Here is a 25,702-nt window from a genome sequence, read left to right on the forward strand (position 1 = left end):
ATTTCCTCGCTACTAAATATTACATAGCCAACTGTTAGTGGTATTATGACAAAGTGGAAACGACTGGGAAGGACAGCCACTCAGCCATTAAGTGGTAGGCCATGTAAAATCATAAAGCACGATCAGCGGATCCCATAAGCCTAGTGCAAAGAGGTTGCCATCTTCAGAGTCAATAGCTGCAGACTTCCAAACTTTATGTGGCCTTAAGAGTAGATAAAGAACAGTGCAAAGAGAGCTTCATGGTATGGGTTTTCATGGCCGAGCAGCCGCATACAAGCTTACATCACCAAGTGCAATACAAAGTATCGGATATAGTGGTGTAAAGCCCGCAACCGCCACAGGACTCTAGTGTCTGGGTTAGAGTCTGGGTTTGGCGGTTGCCAGGAGAATGGTACTTGTCTGACTGCATTGTGCCAAGTATAAATTTTGGTACAGGGGTGATTATAATGTGGGGTTCAGTGAAAGGAACTCTTAATGCCTTAGCATAATGAGCCATTTTGGACAACTTCATGCCCCCAACTTCATATACATGTGAAGGCAGAAGTGCTTTTATTAAACAGAATGTGAACAATTAATCGCTGGCAGCATTCACACAACACACATACAATTCATACAGTATCCCTAAGTTGCCATATACTTTATGTATAATGAGACTCTTAGACTAATAGGCTTCAAACTGTATAATTGGGATCAGTTAATGCAAATGTTTATATGGATTGTTCTGTGAAAATTAAAAATAGATTTATCATATTTCTATATCATACAAATGAAATAAAAGCATTTTTTAATAACACATTAAGAAAAGTGACGATTTCCTGCAAAAAAAAAAGAATAATTACTGTTGTCTACAATAATTGACATATAAGAGTGGAGGCAGAAGCACTCAGGTCGACTACATCTTGTGTCGACGTTGTAACCTGAAAGAGATCAGTGACTGCAAAGTGTTGGTAGGGGAGAGTGTAGCCAGACAACACAGAATGGTTGTGTGTAAAATAACCCTGGTGGTGAGGAAGGCAAAGAGGACAAAGGCAGAGCAGAGGACAAAGTGGTGGAAGCTGAGAAAGGAAGAATGTTGTGAAGTCTTTAGGGAGGAGTTGAGACAGGCTATGGGTGGTCAGGAGGTGCTTTCAGTTGACTGGACAACTACAGCCAATGTGATCAGGGAGACAGGTAGGAGGGTACTTGGTGTATCATCAGGTAAGGGGAAAGTGGACAAGGAGACTTGGTGGTGGAATGAGGAAGTCCAGGAGTGTATACAGGGAAAGAGGCTAGCTAAGAAGAAGTGGGACACTGAGAGGACTGAAGAGAGTAGACAGGAGTACAGGGAGATGCAGAGTAAGGTGAAGGTAGAGGTGGCAAAGGCCAAACAAAGAGCATATGAGGACTTGTATGCTAGGCTAGACAGTAAGGAGGGAGAGGGGGATCTGTACAGGTTGGCAAGGCAAAGAGATAGAGATGGGAAGGATGTGCAGCAGGTTAGAGTGATTAAAGATAGAGATGGAAATGTACTGACAGATGCCAGGAGGGTGATGGGAAGATGGAAGGAGTACTTTAAGGAGTTGATGAATGAGGAAAACGAAAGAGAACAAAGAGTAGAAGAGGTGACTGTTGTGGAACAGGAAGTAGCAAATATTGGTAGAAGTGAGGTGAGAAGGGCGTTGAAGAGGATGAAGAGTGGAAAGGCTGTTGGTCCTGATGACATACCTGTGGAGGTATGGAAGTGCTTAGGAGAGGTGGCAGTAGAGTTTTTGACAAGTTTGTTTAACAGGATCTTGGAGAGTGAGAGGATTCCAGAGGAATGGAGGAGAAGTGTATTGGTGCCAATTTTTAAGAACAAGGGAGATGTGCAAAGCTGTGGCAATTATAGAGGTATAAAGCTAATGAGCCAGACAATGAAGCTGTGGGAAAGAGTAGTGGAAGCTAGGTTAAGGGCAGAGGTAAGCATTTGTGAGCAGCAATATGGTTTTATGCCTAGAAAGAGTACATCAGATGCAGTATTTGCTTTGAGGATGCTGGCGGAGAAGTACAGAGAAGGTAACAGGGAGTTGCATTGTGTCTTTTTAGATTTAGAGAAAGCGTATGACAGGGTGCCAAGAGAGGAGCTGTGGTATTGTATGAGGAAGTCTGGAGTGGCAGAGAAGTATGTTAGAGTGGTGCAGGACATGTATGAGAGCTGTAAGACAGTGGTAAGATGTGCTGTAGGTGTGACAGAAGAGTTTAAGGTGGAGGTGGGTCTGCATCAAGGATCAGCTCTAAGCCCCTTTTTGTTTGCTCTGGTGATGGACAGGATGACAGATGAGGTAAGACAGGAGTCCCCATGGACTATGATGTTTGCAGATGACATTGTGCTCTGTAGCGAGAGCAGGGAACAGGTGGAGGAAAATTTGGAGAGGTGGAGGTATGCTCTGGAAAGCAGAGGAATGAAGGTTAGCCGCAGCAAGACGGAATACATGTGTGTAAATGAGAGTGACCCAGGAGGATCGGTGAGGCTACAGGGAGCAGAGGTAAAGAAGGTGCAGGATTTTAAGTACTTGGGGTCAACGGTCCAGAGCAACGGGGAGTGTGGAAAGGAGGTGAAGAGGCGGGTACAGGCAGGTTGGAATGGGTGGAGAAAAGTGTCAGGTGTGTTGTGCGATAAAAGAGTATCAGCGAGAATGAAAGGAAAGGTGTACAGGACAGTGGTGAGACCAGCGATGCTCTACGGCTTAGAGACAGTGGCGCTGAAGAAAAGACAGGAGGCAGAGTTGGAGGTAGCAGAGCTAAAGATGTTGAGGTTCTCTTTGGAAGTGACAAGGATGGATAGGATTAAGAATGAGTTTATCAGAGGGACAACCCACGTTAGATGTTTTGGAGATAAAGTCAGGGAGGCCAGATTGAGGTGGTTTGGGCATGTTCAGAGGAGAGATTGTGAATATATCGGTAGAAGGATGCTGAGGTTAGAACTGCCAGGCAGGAGGTCTAGAGGAAGACCAAAGAGGAGATTTATGGATGCAGTGAGAGAGGACATGAAGTTAGTTGGTGTGAGAGAAGAGGATGCAGAGGATAGGGTTAGATGGAGGCAAATGATTCGCTGTGGCGACCCCTGAAAGGGAACAGCCGAAAGACAAAGAAGAAGAAGAAGAAGAAGTCTACAATAAACAACCCACTACAATAGCTATGCTATTACAATTTTGTGCACTACAATTGCAGTTTAGTAGTTTTTTCTACCGTCCCAGCTCTGTGAGCTTTGCCCTTTATAGAGTTTTGTGCTGTCAGTAAATGCAAATCAGAAAAGATTTACACACACTTTGCTAAACAATTTATAAATGAGGCTCAAGCTATGCAAAACCTGCTAGGGAAAGTTTAGAGCACTGTTTTTATGTGTAGCCGGTGTATCTCAGTGTTGTGTTAAATATTTGCCTTGAAAAATGTAATGTTACACTACAAGTCCTTCATTATAAAACTCCTCTAAAAAAAAGTTCCTGTAAGCTTGAATATGCACTTTAAGCCCTTTATTTGAGATTAAGATCAATAAGCAATCACACTATTAAGATACTGCAAGTTAAAGGTCAAGCTGTCATGAAATCCCTTGGTTTCGGCAATATGCCAAAGACATCCTGGTTGCACAGGACATAGCGGAATATGGAACCAGTTCCATGGCTTTAATCCATTGTTTCCTTCTTCTATTCATCTGCATAAAATGTCAGAAGTATCAGGTGACTGAATCACGCCTAAGTAAATAGTGGCAATAATCCAACCCTTTAAATGACATCCTAACTTTCCAACAGCACAACAACAATGGGAAAACTGCACCTGCTTTTATAACATTAGAGCATCCTGTCTAAAATATAATTAGGTGTCGAAAGATAAATCCTGTACATTAATCCTGTTGATGCCATGGTGTAAAAATAGTCATCATTAATTTCCAAGCTCTTCACCACTACCTCATTTAAGAAGGCAGGAAGCCAATGCAGGACTAACTGTACAGGAAAAAATGATGATAAAACATACCTGCTTAATCTCAAAGATATTCAATGCATAATAAAAACAACAGATTTGAAATAAAATATAAACTAACATCACAAAAAGTGCTGGGTGCTAAGCAATATTTTACATGCTACTGCAAAAATGAAAGAAATGATATGAAATAGAATATACCCAAGATAAAAGTGGTGCAAGTTGTGTTACACTGGAGAAGTGAAAAAGGGGGATTAAAGTAGTGCATCATCCACCCTTCTCATGGTACTGTTTTTCAACAGGCTTTGGAGTGGCTGCTGTGGGTATGCATTTTTTTTTTTTTTTTGAACAGCTAACGCTTTAGCCACTGCTCACCTACAGTAGGATCAGGGGCAAAATCCCCATTGCAGGCCATGTGAGAGGCATTCTGTTTTTAGAGTGGAATTACAGGCCAGGCTGAAGATAACTACTGCTTGCTGCCTTGTTTGGGTGGGTCTCTTTTGTGGTTATTTGTCCATCGTTATAAAGGGTGGAGAACAACCAACATTCTGTGACATGAGTTAAACTCCAGCAAAAATGGAAGCAGTGGGAAAGTGGTGCGTGTGTGTGTGCGCATGTGTGCGCGTGTGTGTGTGCGCGTATGCGTGTTTGACTTTACAACAATAGAATGCCATGGGTTATGAACTCTCAAGCTTTAGCATGTTCTGTGGTAACGTCAAATATCAAATTGTTGTTTTAAGAATCTAAATCATATGATATAATGTGGCCTGAGGTTTACACCCTGAGCTAGAAATATTTAAACAGTAGGAGAAAATAACTTAAACTGCACAAGCTTTATATTGTCCCATCATTTTTAAAACCATGACTTAAGACACAACAGGATTCTTTGCTGAATGAAAAATTATATATATATATATATATATATATATATATATATATATATATATTTTTTTTTTTTTTTTTTTTTTTTTTCCAATAGTATTCTTGGGAAGAATTAATAGGCTTATTTGAATGAACACATATTAAATAATCTTACAATCATGTTAGGTTTAATAATCCAAACCAATGAAGGATTGATGCATGTTTTACACCCTTATCAGGCAACACACAAAGATCTTCTTTAATCTTAACTGTATCAACACTTTTCTAATCTTTCTCTTATGACCCTAAGCAAAGTGCATGACGGGTCTTGACCTGATAATAAGTCCGCCTCTGTACTGTAGCCAGATTTAAATGACATTTATGGTTTCCTGTATTTAAGGATTAATCATTAGCAGAGTTACTGCTTTGTCTTTATTTAATTGAGTGATGACTGCACGTATGACCAGACAGTCTTAAGCGTCATAGTATTTTTAGCACAAAATTTGTAATACATGTTTTGAATAAAACTATGCACTACTTGAAAAATACATTTTAAAATAAACAAAAAAAAAATTCATAAATAACATTACAGAAAAATGCAACATAATACACTAGTTTTTAGATAAATAAAGGTTTCAGGTAAATAAAAAACCTCAAGTTGTCTACTGGGTTTTCCATGAAAACATGAAGTAAGTGTGACTAGGTTTATTCTAGTACTTTTTATTGCTCTTTATTAATGCTGCAACTAATGATTATTTTGATAATTACTCAATAGCTATTAGCTTCGCTAGCAATTAGCTATCAGCGTTTAAATTTAGCTTGGGGTTGTTTTGTGCATGTGGTAACTAACAAATCAAGATAATAAAGATGAATAATTCATTTAAAATGTATTTTAATTAACTTTCCTGATTAAACAAACTCTAAAACCAAGGAAAGGCACAGTAGATGCAATGAAATATTAATATTGATTAAAGTTTAAAGATGGAGAATGGTAATTATGAGGGTTAGGTTGAAATGTTAGGAAGACTGAGATTAAGTCTAAGTGAATGGGCGCGGTCAAGTGAAGTAAAGTGTAAAGGACAGAAGGGCAGAAAAGTGAGCCAAGTGTGAAAAGACACATCTAAGGAAAAAAATTGCTAATTGGTGTTTGTGCATGTATGTGTGCGTGTGGGTGTGAATTTAACTTGAAAAACTTAATTAAGGAGAACTGGAAATGAAAATTCTGACTCACAGAAACACGCAGTTACCAATTCTTAATGTTATCTTCAGGTGTGAATCGTTTTCCCCTAACCTTACTCTCTCGTCCCTCACAAAATGGCCACGCCCCAGCTAGAGATTTTCCCTCAAATTTGGCAGCTGTTTTGCTCAGGAAATTTTCACACTGGGGATTTTTGTTCGTGAAGGTGTTTTCTATCGCATTGTTACTGATTTTTCTTCAGTAACCTTGTCACAGTGTTCACAGTTTGCGCAAGAATCAAGTGTGAAGATTTTTATTATGTTATTTTAGTTGATCACGTTGATTAATCGTTGCACCCCTACTCTTTATAGAAGCTTAGTTTTGTAGAAATTTTTTAAAGGCATATTTGCTTTTTTTGTTTCGCACAGAAATAAATGTTGTGACATTGCAGAAGCTTACTGAAACGATGCCATGGCCGTGATAAAAGCAGAGGAAATCCAATAAAATATTAGAGCAACTTCTTTTTGGGCCAGGCTTACACAGACACACACACACACACACACAGGTGCACATTACCATACAGTATGTGCGCAATAGCATAACATGCAAAATTTCAGCTAAAAGCTAATCACAGGCAATGCACTGTTACTGGCTTTAAAAAGAACAAAAAAATCTCTTTTTACTCATATTCTCTACATGAGTGATAAAAAAGTGGATAGTCTATTGTTTATTTATTTTTTATAAGTTTATTTGCTGTGGAAATGTTCCAAAGGTTTTCTTAAGAGTGTGTGCAATTTCCAAAGTTTTAGATGTGTGTGCCAAACATTTTACATCAACTTTATCAATCAGCAAGGGACAGTTCAAAGTAGGGGTAGATGATAAGGAACAAAATAGTTTTCCACTGTTCTCAACAGGGGTGGCACTTTGGTGTAGTGGTTAGCACTGTCGCCTTGCACCTCCAGGGTCTGAGTTTAATTCCCGGACAGGTTTGATTCCTGTCTCTGTGTGCATGGAGTTTGTATGTTTTCCCTGTGCGTTGTGGGTTTCCTCCCACAGTCCAAAGACATATATATTAGGCTAACTGGCGTTCCCAAATTGCCCGTAGTGTGTGAGTGTATGCGCGTGTGCCCTGCAATGGATTGTCACCCTGTCCAGTACCCACCTCATGCCCTAAGCCTCCTGGGATAGGCTCCAGGTCCCAGCGATCCTAAATACAGGAATAAGCGGTATAGAAGAAGTGAGTAAATGTTCTCAACAACAACGGATTGGTTCTAATGCAACAATAAAAATGTATATAGAATTAAAATACCAATAGACCTTATAGCGCTGATGAAGTAGTTTCCTGAAGATTATGTACAAAAGACGGTTTCTTGACTACTGCCTTCTTCACCATTATCTAACAGTCTTCTATTGGGTTTGGGTCTGGAGATGGCCCAGGCCATTGCTCCAGAAGCTGAATGTCATTGTCACAGAGACAGTTTTTCCACAAGTTTTTCAGTGAATTTTCACTACTCTGGTGAAAACTAATTAGTGACATCACCTGCTTTGTGCACAGGGAGAACTTGAATACATAGCATGAGTTGTCTTAATATTTTTGGCCACCATTCTAAACTGTATAGATAATACAGAAAATGATTTATTTATTTAGCCTTTATGTATTGGCTTTCACTAATTAGATTTTATTTCAGTGCGCAATATGGAGACATACACATGGTAGACAAGCGGTATTCTACTTTTACTGCCACGCCTCACAGCGACAGCATTTGGGTTTGTGCGTTTGCTGGCTTTTGCCGCTGAGTGGCGCTATATAACTCTAGACTGAGGGCTCAGGCTATAGTTCATTCTCTCCAGGATTCATAAGCCGCAGCTCGTCTAGAGCTGCACGTAGTCACAGATAAAATCAAGTGAAACATTGTAATTAAACAAATTCATAATCATAATGCTAAAATTACAGTACATATTTAGAATTTTAATTAAATTTAATCTTTTCAAGATCGAATTTAAGCAACGTAAACATTAGCCTCACCCTTACAGTGAGCCTTAGATTTTATTATGTGTAGTTAAAAAAGCTACGCGTTGGGTCTCGTGTCATCTATTTTGTGTTCTTTAAATTTGTAGTAGATTTATTAACTGAAATAAATGAAACTAAATAACCATAAAATTAAAACATTGTCAGGACGGGCTACTGAGTCCGCAGATGTTGCTGTCATTCAGCCCCGCTTGTGTTTTTGTGTTATTATAAGAACTCCCCCTCCCATTGCGCTGTACCACCACTGGCAAAACCCTATGAAATACAAGTCACTGTACTAAAATTAAGAGTACAAATTTAGAATTTAAATGAAATATAGGCGTTTCTTATTTGCATTAAATTTAAGCAAAGTAAATATATACCTTTATATCTAGCTTTTAGATTATATCATGTGTAACACTAGCATATAGCCAGAAAACCGACTATGGGTGTGCATCAGAAAAAGTTTGCCAGATTAATATGCAAAAACTATATAGTAAAACTACATAAGCAACATAGCCTTTATGAGGCTCTACTTTTATATAAGTGCACTCACAATGACAAAAAAAACGGAAAAAAACGACAAGATGACATGATCATCTTCATCACAGCCGATACCAAAGAAATGACCGATTTATCAATGAATTATTAAAATGGTCAGATTCAGTTTCCTTGCTGTTTTTCCGCCCCTTCCGTTTTTTAACTTTGTGCGTGCGGCTGAGCGCTGATTAGACTACGTAGGAAGTTAAAGAGGAGGATCACGATTCCAGATCAATAGATCCAGATCACATTTAGAAAACATTTAGAAATTCTTTCCGAGATGAGGCTGCGTTGGGCGGTGTTATGCGCAGAGCGCCAGGAGATTTTCTGAAGCTCAAACCTCTGAAATCATTGGGACATTTTTTCTAAATAGATGCCATCTTTAATAAACGATTGATGTTTTGAGCTGTACACACATGCATTCTCGCCTAAACAACTCTTAAAACTGCATTTGTAACACAATAACAGTAATATTTCAAACATTTTACAGGCTGCCATTTGGAGAAACCGAAGAATAAAGAATAAACTAGTTGTTGGCTCAAAATAACCCAACCAGGTGTTCATTTGTAAATGACTCACTACATCTCATTTGACCCAACATGAGCAACACAATGTGTTTAAAGTACCCAAAATAACCTTTTTTACTATCCATGATCACTACATGGCTTTGTAGTATACATGATATTTTAAACAAACTTTCTTTGAGCTCAGACAGTTTTTCAGGCACAAAGTCACTTTTTGTCCTGCTGTTTACGGCCCTGATAATCCTCTCCTGAAAAATATACTAATCATCATAACTACTATCACAACTTTTTACTAATACTATCGGTTCGCATTTGCACGATAGGTTATTTCAACAAGGCTGCACAAATCATGACTGGGTTTACACACAGTTGCAGTGGGGGAGTAAGAGCAGGGTTGTGTGAGGATTGTGAGAAAAGAGATCCAAACACTGGCACAGCTTCACGCTAAATATATTGATAAAACCTAAAAAAATCTATACACTGCCCAGCACTAGTTCAAAGCTGGATTCATTTAAATGCTCAAGAGTGGATTTATTCCAACTCTCTATGACTCAGCTTTAAATCCTGAAGCTGTTAATGTTGCTATTTAAGGTTTAGCATGTTAGTTTGTTAAACAGGCACACTGTGTAATGTTGCTAACAGTAGCTTGTAAAGCACCCTAAATAGTATAAATGTGACATGGAATTTGTGTGTAACTTTTTAAGCTAAGTTGCATTCAGGCCAATTTATTATATCAATTCTAGTAACTAATATGAAAACATTTGGGGAACAGATAAAGGTTTCCAGTAGCAACAGATCTATTGATTGTGTATATTATATATGGTCTAAATGTTAATTTGTGATGACATCCCTGATGTTAATCATACGACACTGTTCAGACAACTGTTTAAACTGTTGGTTTCAGTTTATGCTAAAAAGAACATTTTACTTTACTGCATGTACAGCAGCTTCAACACAGAATAAGGGATAAGTGGTATTTTGTTCTGCACTTATTGTTTCTTGAATTTTTTTTAGCCAGAAAAAATGCATTCCTGCAAAGGAGCATGAGATGAAGCGACAAGCTTGCATTCTAAGGCTACAGGCACTAAAATGAAATCAAAAGTGAAACAGACGGAATTTTAGGGATGCAGAATGAACCTGTATTTCAGCTTGAGCATTAAATAAGACATTTTAAAAACCTCTAAGTCTTGTGTTCACTCATTTAGGTATAATATGTAATCTTTAAATGGATTAAAAAGACATCCTATTATTACATTATTTCTGTATGTATGCAAAATTTTATCATTAAAATAATTTATTTCTGAACAATAAATGAGGAGGCATTTCTCATCTTTAAATAAAATTCAATTAAAATACACAGGTGTGATGTGACAGATCAATCCTAATATTCAGGTTAAATAACTGCAATCTTTAATGAGTCTTTCAAGAAGTTCAACTCTTTTCCAATGTGTAATGCAGAGTCACTGCATTATACTCAACCTGACCTTAGACAACTCTTTTTCTTGGCCTTGGAATGTGATTTCAGTACCAGTCTCCTACACCCATTTTCTGTCATCAGCCCTGTTTCTCTGACACATCTGGGAGTCACATTAGTAGCAGGTCTGCCAGGTTAACACCCACTTAGTGCTAAACAGCAGCTCCCTCACTACTGACTGCTACAGCAGAAAAAAAATCCCACCACTGACCAACTCAGACAAATCAATCTCTTATGAGTTCTTATGAGTCTTATGCCTTCCTGCTAGTCTAGACTCATTTAATCAGGCACACTCCTGACTTAGTGTTCTCCTTTTCTGAGACATCGATGTAGACACATCACAATAGGCCAGTGGTTGGGATAAAAGGGTCTGCTTTTCTCTTGGATGAGCTAAGGAAAAAAAGGGTCATGCTTTGAAATGCAAATTACTATTTTAAGAACTAATAGTAAAAATACACAAATTAGTCACCGGTGTGTTTCACAGTGTTTGGGATTAAAACTTTATTAACGCTATATTGATAGTTCAGAAATTTTATCCTGTTGTACCTTTGAGCCAACTATTTGAAATTTTTTGCTTTGGCCAGAGCCTTCTTCTGTAGAGCTGAGATCAGAGCTGCTTTTGTTCTTCTGTCTGCCTAACAATGATCAGAAAAGGGGCAGGTTTCGGGGATCTAGTTTCAGAAGTAAGTAATAAAGTGACCTGAGTAGATCTGGTGGTAGCATTTGGACACAGGCCAACTTCTCTTTAGCACACAGGTTTGCTCCTGACCCAATGTAAGTAGAAATAGGTGTAGATGGGGCAAAAGCCAAAGAGGAAAAAAAGGGGGGGACAAAAAGATGAGAGGCCTTCCAGCAAACTCAGACATTACTTAGCATGTTATTTCAAGAGAGCTCAAGAATTTTGATCATGGTAAAATGAAAGATGAGAGAAAAAAAACAGCAAAGGCATAGAAAGAGAGATGAAAGGAAAAAAATAAAAAAAAGAGAGAAAGAAGCTTTAGAATGGTATCAATTCAACCCAATACTGTAAATAAATAACTAAAGAAAAGGGTAGAGAAGCAAAGTGGTCTTAAAATGTAATAAGTTTGAGTCAAATCCAGAATACTGCACTCAACCTGGCTGTAATACAATATCACCACTCTGCCAGCAAAGCTCAGCATCAACAGGTAGACAGGCAGCCACTCAAGAATGACGTAACCTGGTTCCGCATTAGCAACATCTCACAATAACACATCATACTTCTCCATGCCCTATTCCTAAACATTCTCCTTAACCAAATTAAAGGCTCACTTTTCAACATATAGTCAGTGCAACCACAAGGCCTTAATATCCAATTCAAATAACATAGGGGGAAGAAATTACTAGAAAAGTATAGCCATAATGTCATACATCAGTGGTACGTAAATAAATTCTCTAAAAATGGAACTGGCCAAATCACACACACACACACAAACACACACACACACACACACACACACAGACAAGCCCAGCCAAAAAAAAAACAATCACACACACTAATATGGACCACCTTTTGCTTTGATTACGGTGGCATGCTTTTTATAAACTTATGCAAACCATACAGAGTCATATTAAATTTCTCTCCAGGATCCTGTATTGATGATTCAGACTGATTGAGAGTCAGACTGCTATGTAAAGTCTTCTCCAGCACATCCCAAATATTCTCAACGGGGTTAAGGCCTGAACTCTGTGGTGGCCAATCCATGTGTGAAAATGATGTCTCATGCTTCCTTAACCACCTCTTTACAATTTGAGCCAGATGAATCCTGGCATCGTTATTTTAATATATACTCGTTTCCTCAATTTAAAAAAAAGTAAGTGGTGGAAACACCTGATAATTCATATTATATATCAATTAAAGAAACAAATAGTTGATCACTATTGCATGTGTCAGTATAACAACAGTCTATTCCTCAGTACAAACCTGCAACAACTTAGAAACTTGAGAAAGGAAAACAGATACCAAGGAAGTGAAGAATCAGCTGCCACCCTAAAAATAGTGAAACCATAAACACAAAGGAACAAAGAAAGGGAAAGGGGAAAAGAAAAGAGAGCATCTCACTACCCATCTGCCAAAGCTTGTAATCCACAAATGAGACGTCTGTGTGTCTTAAATCATATTTTGAAAAGAAATAAGGGCCAAAATGCACATGCCTGTTTATGTAAGGGCAGTAATGTGTTTCAGATTATTAGGGGTGTATGGAAATTCTTGTGGTGAGACTAACCCTTTTCTTAGCTTGAGAGTGAGAGAAAGGGGCCTGTTTTTTAAAAAAAAAAAAAAAAAAAAAAAAACAGCCCCTAATCTGGCCTTTCAGGAAAAGAGAAATATTTTCACCATTACAGGGCAGTCACGTTGCTTTTTTTTAACTTTTAGAGTGAAGAAATTGGTTACGGTAAAAATACCAGAGTTGCACATGTGAAAGTGATGGGAAAGAGAGTAATCAAAATCACATCAGTCTTTGTTCTAATATCTGTAGTACAGCTGTGGCAAAAATGCCCCTACATAATCAGAGCTTTAATATGGGTTGATATTGTGTTCAAAATGCAAGTAATGAAAAAACCTATAGGTACTGACAATTATGACTTTTTTATCAAAATAAATTGTTACAACGTACACATACGTTTTTTGTTTTAGTAATTTATTTATTTATGCAAGCTTCAGCACTGCAATGGACATTGTGTTCTTTATCTGTCTGAGTTTATTGCTGTAAGAAACAAAGAAGGGACTATGGGAGATTTGGCCAATGAAGAAGCCTTCATTTGGGCAAACATGCCACTGCTCCAGACTCTAGAGAGTAGATAGATCTCTGGGCCAAGGATCTTAATGTGTGAGGGCAAGAGGTGAATCCCTCGGGCTTTTAGCAAAGTCTGTGGACAATATTCCTTTAGTGCTTCTTTCAATCTATTTTTAAAATTGTCTTAACAAATAACATCGTATGAAGTTCAACAAAAATTCCCACTCTTCTAATGACCATATTTTGTCTCCCCATGCTGAAAGAGAAAGGAAAGCCTTTAACTGTTACAAGCCTAGATAACTGCACCTGAGCTCCAAGGAGACTTTGATCCGTGCGCCTGCTCAACAGAGATGGAATCAGGTTGCCATGTGTCACAGCTGGGATCCACGCAGAAAGAGTCTGCTGTTAAGGCAACAAGTGAATTGTTATGCCCCTGATATGGGAGAGGCGCAGTGCCTGTTTGTTCTTTGGTTCATCATTGTATAGAAAATAAATACTTAAGATGTCTAACAACCAGTTGATCAGGTCCTAGTGGCATTCCAGTCCTGAATGGGCACCACAATGACTGCTTGTGTTCATTTGATACACATTGAGATTCAACCTTTTGCTGCCACAGACACCACATTCTCCATTAGTTATAGACAAAGATCAGGCAAAGACAAGGATCAGGCACACAGGAACCAGATCAGATGGCAGACTAACGTTTTCTTTCACAGTGTTCTATAGTCATTATTCTTGCAGTCATGTTGGTTAGTTGCAGTATTGGTTAGAATGCTGAGTCAACAATTATCTGTTAATGTGTGCTAATGTTTAAAGATTAGTAGCCAGGTTTTATATACAGAGCCAGGGGTAGCTCAGTGGTTAAGGCATTGGACTACGGTTCGAAAGATCCCAGGTTCAAACCCCACAACCACCAAGTTGCCACTGTTGGGCCCTTGAGCAAGGCCCTTAACCCTCAACTGCTCAGATGTGTAATGAGATAAAAATGTAAGTCGCTCTGGATAAGAGCGTCTGCCAGATGCCTAAATGTAAATGTAAATGTAGTTCAGTGGTTAAGGTGTTAATTGGAAAGTCCTGTCAAACCGCAGCACCACTACATTGCCACTGTTGGGCACTTGAGCAAGGTGCAACTGTTCAAATGTAAAATAGTAGCTCTGGATAGGGGCATCTGCCAATAAATTCCATAAATGTAACAGACGCTGCCAATAATAGAGAGTGACTGTAAAATTGTCCTTAAAAATAATCTAGGGATAAAGGATGTGGCTATATGGTTAATGAGCTTTTGTATGTTCCTACATAAAGAAAATGCAATTCATATATATTTTTTTCTTTACAGAGTGTCTCCGAATGTGTGCGAAACAGAGAGGCAGCAAAGGAAGATGAAGTCATGCTGCCGACATGGCGTAGTGGTTATCAGCTATTTCATCTGTATTATCAGGGGCGCTGCCGGGAAAAATGCAGAAAATGTCCCCGGCAGCCCTCAGAATTGTTTTTGGAAATGTGCAGAAGTTTCCCAAGATCCTCGAGGCAGACAAAACAATGCCATATAAAGGCAGGCAGTAAGGGCACATCAATTGCATACTGCTCAAGGGGTACCCAACAACATCTTGCTCAACATGTGAAACTTGTGTAAACAGCAACTGGAACACATGTGAAACATAAAACACCATGCAATACTGTACTGACATTTGTTTACTGTACATGCCACTTTGTGAAGCGTAAGTGGTCTCGGACATCTGAGTGGGAGATTCAGTCTTGTAGGAAAACTCCCTTAAAAGGAGGCTTTCTCATAAAATGCCTCCTACCTTATTCCTAAGAAGATGATTTAATCCCAACTGTTATACATTTAGCCTGTTGTTTTCTGATGGAACGTCTGCTATCAAATGCTGGACAGATCTTTATAAACACATCTAACAGAATATCTATTATGAAGAATCGATGCAAAAAAGCTAAGTATTTCCCTTACAGTATGTCTTTCCCTTAGCAAACTGTAAAGCCTCACATTACTTGCATGAATTACAAATTATTTAAGTGCGGCTTCATGATTTTTTTTTAGCCATCCCCCTGCTGTGTCTGTTGTACATGAAGCTCCAGACAGAGATGTGGAGAGGTAGAGGGGAAGTAGCAGGAAGCATGTCTGGTCACACCCTCTGCAAATAACAAAGTGCACACGCCATCTCCGGCTTGCAGAATGTCAAACACTCACAGTCCAGAACGCTGAAGTAGCTATAAGAACTAGGACACTACGTAATCCTGCTGTCATTTAGATCAAACTTTTTAAACAGTCCCCAAAACAAACACCACAAACAATCATCCCATGATATTAGAGTAAATAATCTTTCTGATGACATCAGTACCAGGCTTTGAGCCACAATGCAAATCAAGAGAACAAATACAAACTAATTAACATTAACATGTGTCAATATTGGAACTTTCATTAAATTGCTGACCGATGAAAAATAGCACTTTAGTTACTGTGAAGTTGACAGAGACATTAAAGATGGTACGAGAATTTCCATGATTCACACCCTCCAACCCTAACACTGCACCCAACCTGAACAGGTGCAGTCTGTGGTTAATGCAATCATTGTGCAGGATGTGTACAGAAGCATGACAAATGTATTTATACAAGAAAGCAGTAAAAAAAAAAAACTCTTTCATTTTGCCTGTGTATGACACAATGGCAAAAATATTGCTGTAAGTATTTTGTGATCAGGTGTACAGTACAGTGCTGTGTTTTTTTTATTAGAAAAAATATTATGGCGATAAAATTGAAAGTCCTTCTATTAATTGCATACATTAATTTGTTTTTAATCATTATTGAAATTTTTATAGACATCTCTTTAAACAACCACCAAAGATCTTCCTTTAATCTAGCAAATTTGTTTAACTGCACTTATATACATGTAAAAATTCTATATCAAAGTCAGACTTGATTTGTAGATCAAAACTTGGATAAAACTTCTTTGTGCTTGCAACATTAACATCAATTCGTGCCACATTATTCTTTGTAAAAGTGTTTTATATCAACGCACATTATTACCAATATCTAAAGTAAGCTAATCTATATGTATAGGAAATGTATATATATTGCTGATAAGTAAAAATAAAAGTATAAAACACATCAGTTTTTGCTGATAAGTGAAACAGAAACCTCTCAACATAAGCAGCAAACTGAATGAATTAACTGAGAAACAGTTTGACAGCCAAGAAAATGAGAGAGAGAGAGATGACCACCAAATTATTCCCAAAGCAGGGTGAAAACCGGTTACCTACACGGAACTTTCTACATATGCCTTAGTGTTTCGAAGATAAACATCGGCTGAGGTTAGAGCCCGACCCCAGTGAAGGGGAAAGACCGTCCTGCTTCTGCTTACCTGAGTTTAAGGTTGGCCAGAAACTCTTCCAAAGACACATTGTCCAGAAGAACAAAATCCGCCTTTCCAAACTCCAAACTTTCGTGTTCGGCCATACTTCGCTTTGTTTTTTATATATATTAATGTATATAAAAACAACAACAGCAGCAAAAACAAAAACTCCCTCCAGAAACAAACTGTAGCGCCGTTGAACGCAGCACAGTGCACCCAGCTGAGCTATAAAAGTGACAATGAGACGAAAGCTAAATTATAAATTATGATCCGTAAGCAAGCCTTATATCTAAAATTCATTAACTTTCAGCACGTTTCTTTAAGAGAGAGAGAGAGAGCGAGGAGGAAAAAAAAGAAGAAAATTAACTGATTTGGTAATTTTCCGTAATCCAGCGCAAACCGCGGTTTGTCCTTTAAATCATTTTGGGCGACTTGTTGCCGCTGTGTTGTGTTTAGTGTTGTCCCAGTTAAAGTGAATGCAGCTCCATGCCTCGGTGTGTGTGAGTGAGTGAGTGAGTGAGTGAAGTTCACTCAGCTCTTCTGACACACGCACACACACACTGTAAGAGCTGCTCCTCCTCTTCAAGGGCCAGACCTAAACCTCGTTGGGAGAGAGAGAGTGTGTGTGTGAGTGAGAGAGACAGAGAGCGAAAACCACATGTCTGGGGCACTGGTTTTATAGATGAATCACCAAAATAATCACAGAATTTTAACAATGTAAGGCACTCATGATGTCATTTGTTGAATAATGTACAGAGTGTGTTCTAGTTGTCCTTCAAAACATTTCTATCTGATAGGGAAGTGCAAAGGTCATTCACTAGGTGGAGTTTGGCACTACCTGCGTAATCCCTTAAGCAAGAATGTTAGAGAGAATTTTAGACACGAGATACAAGAAGATTACTAGAAAGAAAGGCTTCTTGATAGGTGTGTGTGTGTGTGTTACCTGTTGTTCATGGGCCATCTTGTACAGTATGTTCAGACTGTTACACACAGAAGTAACTTTACTGCCCCACTATGTTCATAACAGGGAATCACAATCATACAATCAATCTAGTCTACTACACACAGTACAGTATTAGGCATATAAGTCAGGGAAAAAATAGAAAAAAGCCAGGTTTTTTTTATTATTTCTTTTTAGCCTTGAATGTCACAGGAGAAAATAATCATTAATATGGATGAGAAATGGGCAAAAATAAAACAAAGCAGAACAATATTTAAACAAGTTTTTGCAGGTTTTAAAAAAGCATGTAAACACATGCGCACACACACACACACACACACACGCACATCAATCTGGCTTGATTTAAATTACACATAATTTCCTAGGCCCCATATAGATAACAAAGACTGAAAAGATCTAACATTTTGTAAATTGAGGCCTTATTAATAATAATAATAATTATATATATATATATATATATATATATATATATATATATATATATATATACACTGTATGAACATGTTCAGGTGTTAGCTAAATCTCTTTGTTGTACATAAAGAAGTGAACCTCCAAAAACAATGGTGTTGGATGCAGAGTTAGCCCAGGACTTGCCACAGTTATGGGTCACATACACTTTACCACCTTTGCGCAGAGTAGTCATGTATGTTGAAAGGTTTCCTACTGTGTTTGAGGCACTGACATGAGTACGAGACACAGCAATCCAATAACCATTCACGACAAGCCACAGATCAGTCTTTTGCCCGGAACTTGCAGCCTGAGTGGAAAAGAAGAACTGATAGACTCCCGCGACTGGAGCTGTGAACACACCTGTGCCACTGTTAAAGGCCCTGCCCACATTCACATACACCTTTTTGTACTGGATGTGGTTCACTTTACCAGACAGTGAGCCAGGGTAGGCAGCGAAGAAGTGCACTTTGGCTTTCACTGTAATGGAAAGAGAACAGTTGTAGTGAGGGTACAATAAAATGAAAAACCCCTTAAAATATATCCCACTCACTCACTCATCGTCTATACCGCTTTATTCTGTACACAGGGTTGCAGGTGTACTAAAGCCTATCCCAGAAGACTTAGGGCATGAGGCAGGATCCACCCTGTATACAGTGCCAATCTATCGCAGGACACACACACACACACACACACACACACACACACACACTTACTCCCTTCTTCCCTCATTACGTGCAATTTAAGAACAATTATCTTGTCAATTAGCATGTGTTTGGACTATGGGAGAAAACCGGAGTACCCTGAAGGAAACCCACCAGGCACGGGGAGAATATGAAAACTCCACGCAAGCACTTGAGGCAGGAATTGAACCCAGACCCTGGAGGTGTAAGGTGACAGCTAACCACTAAGCCATTGTGCCGCCTCTAGCTATAAATCTCACTCACTCACTCACTCACTCACTCACTCATCTTCTATACCACTTTATCCTGTATTCAGGGTCGCGGGGACCTGGAGCCTATCCCAGGAGGCTTAGGGCACGAGACAGGATACACCCTGGACAGGGTGCCAATCCATCGCAGGGCACACGCATACACACACTCACACACTATGGTCAATTTGGGAACGTCAATTAGCCTAACCTGCATATCTTTGGACTGTGGGAGGAAACCGGAGTACCCAGAAGAAACCCACCAAGCACGGGGAGAACATGCAATCTCCATGCACACAGAGACAGGAATCGAGCCTGGCCGGAAATCAAACCCAGACCCTGGAGGTGCAAGGCGACAGCTATCACTAAGCCATTGTGCCGCCTCTAGCCATAAATCTAAATCTAAATATTTAGCTAATCAATTTATACAGAAAAAAGTTTGTCTTTACTGTTCCTGAATTTGTGCATTAATTAATCTAAACTTAGATGTCCAAAATCGAGAAAAACCTTTATACTTGCCTCTTCTTTTAGTTTTCTTACAAAACCAGGTGATCTTGTCTCTGCTGGTACAAATTTCATTGTTCCTACATCTCCCACAAACAAGAGTGTTTACATCTGAAACAAGGTTTACATAATAATTAATTTTTATTGCTGAAATGTTAAATAACATTTTAGCGAAACTGTGTTTGAAGTAGGGAAATCACATTTGAGCTTTCACCTGCACAGTAGGCCAGATGACAGGTTGGTGGCTGGACAAACTTGTAGACATAGTAATTGCCCCGGCATGCTTTCACTTGAATGGGAGGAGATTTGAAGGCGCAGCAGTTATTGTTCCAATGGCCGCACACTTTGCGTGTGACAATGCCATCACGCTTGCGTGGGTGGCCCCCTACTAACCACAGCGGGGCGTGTGTACCACAACGTTCCCTCTTCACGCATAGCTCAGGCATTTGGATGCTTTTTCCCCTGTAGAACATGCGGTACCAGCCATTCCACCGCACATTTCGATCACAGGAAACACTCTTGGTGGTGTAGTTGGTGGCTCTCCAGTCCTGGTTGAGCGACTTGTAGTTCTTACAGGGGTCATGGCCTTCATCACTGTCATCATCCTCCTCCTCTTGGGGAGAGGAGTACAGCATAGAGGTACTGTCTGGACAAGAGAAAAAAACATCATGAATCAATGACACGATTCATGTAATTTTCCATTTTTTTCATGATGCTGTATGTTTGAATGAATGTTTTTGCTTTCACAATAAAATCCCCAAATCTGTGTGTATTTTAGGAGATAAAGACATACTAACCTTTACCCAGAGAAGTTGTATTCACCTCCTTATCTGTGTATGTTTGCATTTGTGTACAATGCATGACCACCTACACAAATATGTACAAACTTTCATTTAAATCTGTCATGTTTTTTAGCAATATGTTTTTTACATCATGGAGTTAGGTGAAAATGTAGATAATTTTACCTGTGTCATTTCTTCTTGTTTCTGTTTCATCAAACTTTGATCATGCCTCAGGCCCTCTATCTCCTGAAAACCAAATTTCAAGGATTTTATTGATGAGACGCTTAGTTTATGATAAGCTGTATTAGTTATGAGAAGACATTGCGTGGTTCTTACTTTATACATTAAAGTGAATTGCTCTCGAAGAGCCTGGTCTCCCTCGCTCCACATTTTCAGTGCATACTAAAACACAATGTTATTGTAGTCATCCAAAGCTATGCATATTATATTATAGCTTTATAATATAATACATAATATATTAGTTGTATAAACCATTTTTAGAATGTTTAATTCATGCTTACTGATCCATCACTTTGCTTTGTACTGGCCACACAAACCAACAGCACCGCCAGCATCTGAATGCTTGAGGCACCCATCTGCAAGTAACAATTACTTGTAAAACTATATATTTATACTGTATGCACATGCATTTCTGGATAAATAGATGTTTTCCTTATATAGAATGATTTCTATAATTATTTCTTTTTAAGAAAAATTTCTCTGTTTTTATTTCAGACAGATAATGTCTTTAAAACTAAGAATAAAATGTACACAACACAGGATTCTTTACATCCTGCTAGAAGTTTACATTTACTTTTTTGCCTATGGACATTTAGGTTTACCTATATAATAAAGTTTTTTGGTTAGTGCTAAACAATTTTAAAAAATTGCTTACAATTCATTAATTTATAATTTTTATAATAATAATTTATAATCTTTAGATGATTTTTAAAAATTAAATTTACATTGTTCTTAATCTTTATATAATGTTGGCATTAATTATTATTATTAATCTTGTTGTTATTGTTGTTGTTATTATTATTATTATTATTACTATTTTTTATTATTATTATGCAGTTTATTTCTTACCTTGCCATCCAGGGTCAGATCACTGACAATGAAAACCCGAAAGACTGCGTGCTAAGTTTATATACCAGACCAAAGCAAGGGGTGCTGCAGCAGGCATTAGTAAGGAAGTTAGACTTTCACACCAGTGTCCTTTGTCTTTTTCATGTGAAATGGCTAACTACTGCTGATGAGATCAGCAAAAAGAAATAAATTATATATATATATATATATATATATATATATATATATATATATATATATATATATATATCTTTAATTACTAATATATGACTTTGAACATAGATCTTACATATTTTCTGTATATATATATATATATATGTAAGATCTATGTTTAAAGTCATATAATAGTAATTTAAAACCAATATCATAACTAACTAACTAACTAACTAACTAACAAGCATACTAGCTACATAAATAAATAAATAAACTGCTCAATCGGTGAATTGAATAACTCTGACTACAAATTATATGCCACTAAATTAGTATTAAATGGATCAGGGACACCTAAATGTCTGTTAAATGTCTAGTAAAAGGACACCTAATGTCTGTGGGGATCAAAGCCTGTGTGAAATGTTAATGTAGCACAAAACCCATGGGTATACAAAAACCAAGGTGATTTTTAATGTTATGGCTAATTGGTGTTAATAAAGAAATAAATTGATAAAAAGATATCTATTATTTACGGTGTATATTAAAATAAAACACACAAAGACAAAATAGATTATGCCGTCTGGGCAATAATAAATATGATTCAGCAATCTATTGTATGTTAAGCACATAGTTGCTTGTTTAAAACTACTTCTGCATGGAAACTTTCTACTTTATCATTATTTAATAACTATTTTGCTCCTTTATTGGTGCTTTTTATGCTTAACATTATATCTTGACCAGTTACAGTTGATTATTTTAATGTTAAACACTCTTTTATGAGCATTGACTTGCATGTGTTATTAAAAAGTAAAATAAATTGTATTTTGTTTGTAAAAAGGAAAATCAATCACGAATCTAATTTAAAATCCATATTTTTATATTTTTAATGTTCTTTAAGGCAGTTTGTCTTTTCAAGGATACAGCATTGCAAAATGGGTTTTTGTGGCGCGCTTTTGGACTGACTTTTTTTGACTGTTACAGATTTTGCCTATGTAAGTATCAGGCAGAAACCACATGTGCTCAGTTATTGGTTAGACTAAGTGAAATATTCTAACACTATCAGCAAAAAGTAGATGGGTGAGATCCTTAAATAACACCATTAATATTCTGTAGTGTCATGTTTGACCTTCTTACTACATGCAAACCTTATATAAATATTGTAAAACTAGACTTTCTAAAGTTATATATCATGTACAAAGCATGCAGTACTACTGTACAATAAAAAGGACTGTTTGACCTAACAAGTCAGTGGTAAAATATTTTGATGACCTACTTTAAATGTGTATAGGAGACATAACAAAGCCTAAAGCTGTGTGTATATTAGCATGGCATGTGCAGGCAGGTTGGAACAGGTAGAGAAAAGTGTGTCAGGTGTCTTGTGTGATAAAAGTGTATCAGCCCAAGTGAACGAAAAGGTGAGACCAGTGATGCACTATGGTATAGATACAGTGGAACTGAAGAAAAGACAGGAGGCAGAGCTGGAGGTAGCAGAGATGAAGATGTTCAGGTTCTTTTTGGGAGTGACAAGAATGGATAGGATCAAGAATGAGTCTATCAAAGGGACAACCCATGTTAGATGTTTTGGAGATAAATTCAGAAAGACCAGATTGAGGTGGTTTGGACATGTTCAGAGTAGAGATTGTAAATAAGCCAAGCAGGAGGTCTAAAGGAAGACCAAAGAGGAGATTAATGAATCCAGTGAAAGGAGACATTAAGTTAGTTGGTGTAAGAGAAGAGGACGCAGATGATAGGGTTAGATGAAGGCAGATAATAAAGAAGAAGAAGTATTTGACTTGAATTAATGAACAATAGTTTTAGGTTTAATAAGTACAGCAAAGTAAAAGGAGTGCATCAAGAATGCACTGCAGACTTAAGCAGGATAACATGTTGTAGTAACAAAAGAAGAACACAGGATGGCAATAGTGAGATTTGTTCTAAATGGGAGTATCACACAGGTGCAATTGGAATCTACTACAGAATGTCTGCAGGGGCCAGTGGTGACTCAATTGGTTAAGACTGTGGGTTACTGGGATCCTGATCGGAAGGTTGGGGGTTCATGCCCCAGCATCACCACGCTTCCATTGCTGAGTCCTTAAACAAGGCTCTTAACTCTATCTGCTCTAGGGGTGCTGTATCCTGGCTGACCCCAGCTTCCTGACTGAGATATGTGAAAAAAAATAGACTTCACAGTGCTGTAAGATGCATGAGACAAATAATTGAATTGTTTACTTATTTGTTGATTTTTGAAATTTATTATAACATATATTTAGTTGAAATTGTACAGTACTGACATTTGATCTATGATGCTCAGATTTTTTTCCTTACTAGTTTGAATACCCAAAGCCTATTGCCATGTATTTCATCTATATACAAAATTAATGTTACACATGTATGTAATAATGCAGATAATGTGGAGGTTGTCAAGTTTCTCACTTGGCAACACTTGACACCCTCCAGGTCAGTAAACTAGTCAAAAAAAAATGTGACCAGGCAGTAATGTGACAGAGATAACATGAGGATGAGAGCACCATCAGCAGCAGTCCTCATGAGCGGAGTAAACAGAGCAGAACTATGCCAGGCATGGCACACAGAAAGAACATGACAAATGGATTAGACGCAGCTGCAGGGAGCGCACGTCTGACCCATCTCCACTTTCCACTGCACACTCTGCTGTTTACGGCGATGAGCTGTTTTTCCTCTGAAGATTTCCTGGAACTCACTCCGTGCAGCAGTTCTCTTATGTACTTGCACATCTCTGCCATTTTCACACCAGCGTGCTTTTGGAGGAAGAAACACACAAAGGCCCTCTGCTGGAAATAAAAATCTACAGAGCTCCATGTTACTTACAGTATGACAGTCTCCTTATGGCTTTTATTATCTGTATAGATAGTCTGCACGAAAGAAAAGAATAAAAAAAGTTACTATAGTACGTTAGTGTCTGCTGTAACTATAAACTTCAAGCCCTTTTGATTAGACCACTGTAAACCTTTCCAGCTAGCCAGCCTTATATAGACGACTGGTATGGATATATAGATATATATGCCATATACTGTACATTCAGCAGAGCTTATTTTACAGCACAGAAAGGAAAGGGAAAATATAGGCTCTCTTGTTTACAATACCAGAGTGTTTTTTTTTCACGATCGAATTGCATTTATCCTGTATTGAAACATTTCTGTCTTCCAGAATGAATGTGTCCTAATCTACAGAGAATGAGAGAAATCGTATGTTATGCCCTTCACGGTCTGTGCAACCCATATCTTCTAATCAAACTACAGTACTGCTTTTGTGCTGTTTTGAACAAAATGGTGGCCTGTACAATTTCAGAGATTTTTAAAGTCTAGTAAAATCTTACCCAGCAAACAGCACAGGTGGAAGGCCCAGAATTCACTTCCCAATGCCAATGCCCCAAACCCAACCAGTGAAGTTGCAGGGCACCCTTAGTAATGATTTCGAACTGAAAAAAAAAAATCAAATATGTGGATGGGATTATAAACAACCAGCAGTGGCAACTCCTTCAATGGGAGCAGCTGAAAAAACAAAAACAACATTCCTGCAGTATGTGTAAATATGATTCCTTTCCTGCCTTTTGTGACTGTTGTCTTCTAAACATGCTTGTGGAAAAAATCTAAAGTAAAGTAGAAATACAATTCTAATATTCAAAATTGTTATTCAGAATAACAGATCGTCAAGACTGAGGTCAAAAAACTAAAAAACAAAACAAAACAAACACTCTTGGGATATTCTCTTTATTGATTTCATTATGTTGCAATTTTATTCATATTTTGCTTTTTCTCTCTCTAACCAAGACATTTCACAAGAATTGGTTTAAAAAATCAACTCTTTTAGACCTACTAGATCCTCAATATGAATGTCGCTTTTTTTTATCCTTATCAATGTTTTTTTCCATTCTGTCTCTCCAGATAAAGATGTCATCACATTTTCTCTCTGGGTGTTGTAACCTTTCACAAGATGTTTACTGCACAAGTCCATAACCTTTGGCTGAGTGGGCAAATGGCCAGTATGTGACATCTTAACACAAGTTACTATTATAATTTTTTTTTTTTTTAACAGAAGCACTTGATACCTAGACCTTGCTTGATACAACTACATACTGCTTGGCACCAGGCCAACCAGTAGTACATTAGGATAGGCTACATCTATACTTCAAAGCAAAACTAATTATACATCAAGGGA

At 37.9% G+C, this 25,702-nt stretch overlaps 2 protein-coding genes across 2 annotated transcripts in view; both read right to left on the reverse strand.

Annotated features, from left to right (window-relative positions):
• The window catches only part of myo1d (myosin 1D), a 73,764-nt gene extending 56,618 nt beyond the window's left edge, over positions 1 to 17,146 (reverse strand). The window contains exon 1 of the mRNA XM_053511618.1: positions 16,651 to 17,146. Coding sequence (XP_053367593.1) covers positions 16,651 to 16,745 — 95 coding nt within the window. The 5' untranslated portion in view covers positions 16,746 to 17,146. The remainder of the gene's footprint in view (positions 1 to 16,650) is intronic.
• A 156-nt stretch (positions 17,147 to 17,302) lies between these two features.
• Positions 17,303 to 21,431, reverse strand: LOC128541272 (uncharacterized). The gene is made up of 8 exons (XM_053511620.1): positions 21,356 to 21,431; positions 20,788 to 20,862; positions 20,603 to 20,668; positions 20,450 to 20,512; positions 20,282 to 20,351; positions 19,699 to 20,130; positions 19,500 to 19,595; positions 17,303 to 18,529 (listed from the first exon to the last, which is right to left on the reverse strand). The coding sequence occupies exons 2-8, from the start codon at positions 20,860 to 20,862 to the stop codon at positions 18,108 to 18,110; spliced, it is 1,224 nt and encodes a 407-aa protein (XP_053367595.1). The 5' UTR covers positions 21,356 to 21,431; the 3' UTR covers positions 17,303 to 18,107.
• Positions 21,432 to 25,702: the final 4,271 nt, after the last annotated feature.

The sequence above is a fragment of the Clarias gariepinus genome, chromosome 14 (genome assembly GCF_024256425.1).
Source record: "Clarias gariepinus isolate MV-2021 ecotype Netherlands chromosome 14, CGAR_prim_01v2, whole genome shotgun sequence".
NCBI lineage: Eukaryota > Metazoa > Chordata > Actinopteri > Siluriformes > Clariidae > Clarias > Clarias gariepinus.

What these genes read in the sequence shown, in the direction of transcription:
- LOC128541272 (XM_053511620.1), bottom strand. Translation starts at nt 20,862, where the DNA reads ATGGGTGCCTCAAGCATTCAGATGCTGGCGGTGCTGTTGGTTTGTGTG. An exon ending in CAAAGCAAAGTGATGGATCA is followed by an intron (nt 20,669 to 20,787) that starts GTAAGCATGAAT and finishes ATTGTGTTTTAG; the next exon opens with TATGCACTGAAAATGTGGAG. An exon ending in TAAGAAAACTAAAAGAAGAG is followed by an intron (nt 18,530 to 19,499) that starts GCAAGTATAAAG and finishes TTTCCATTACAG; the next exon opens with TGAAAGCCAAAGTGCACTTC.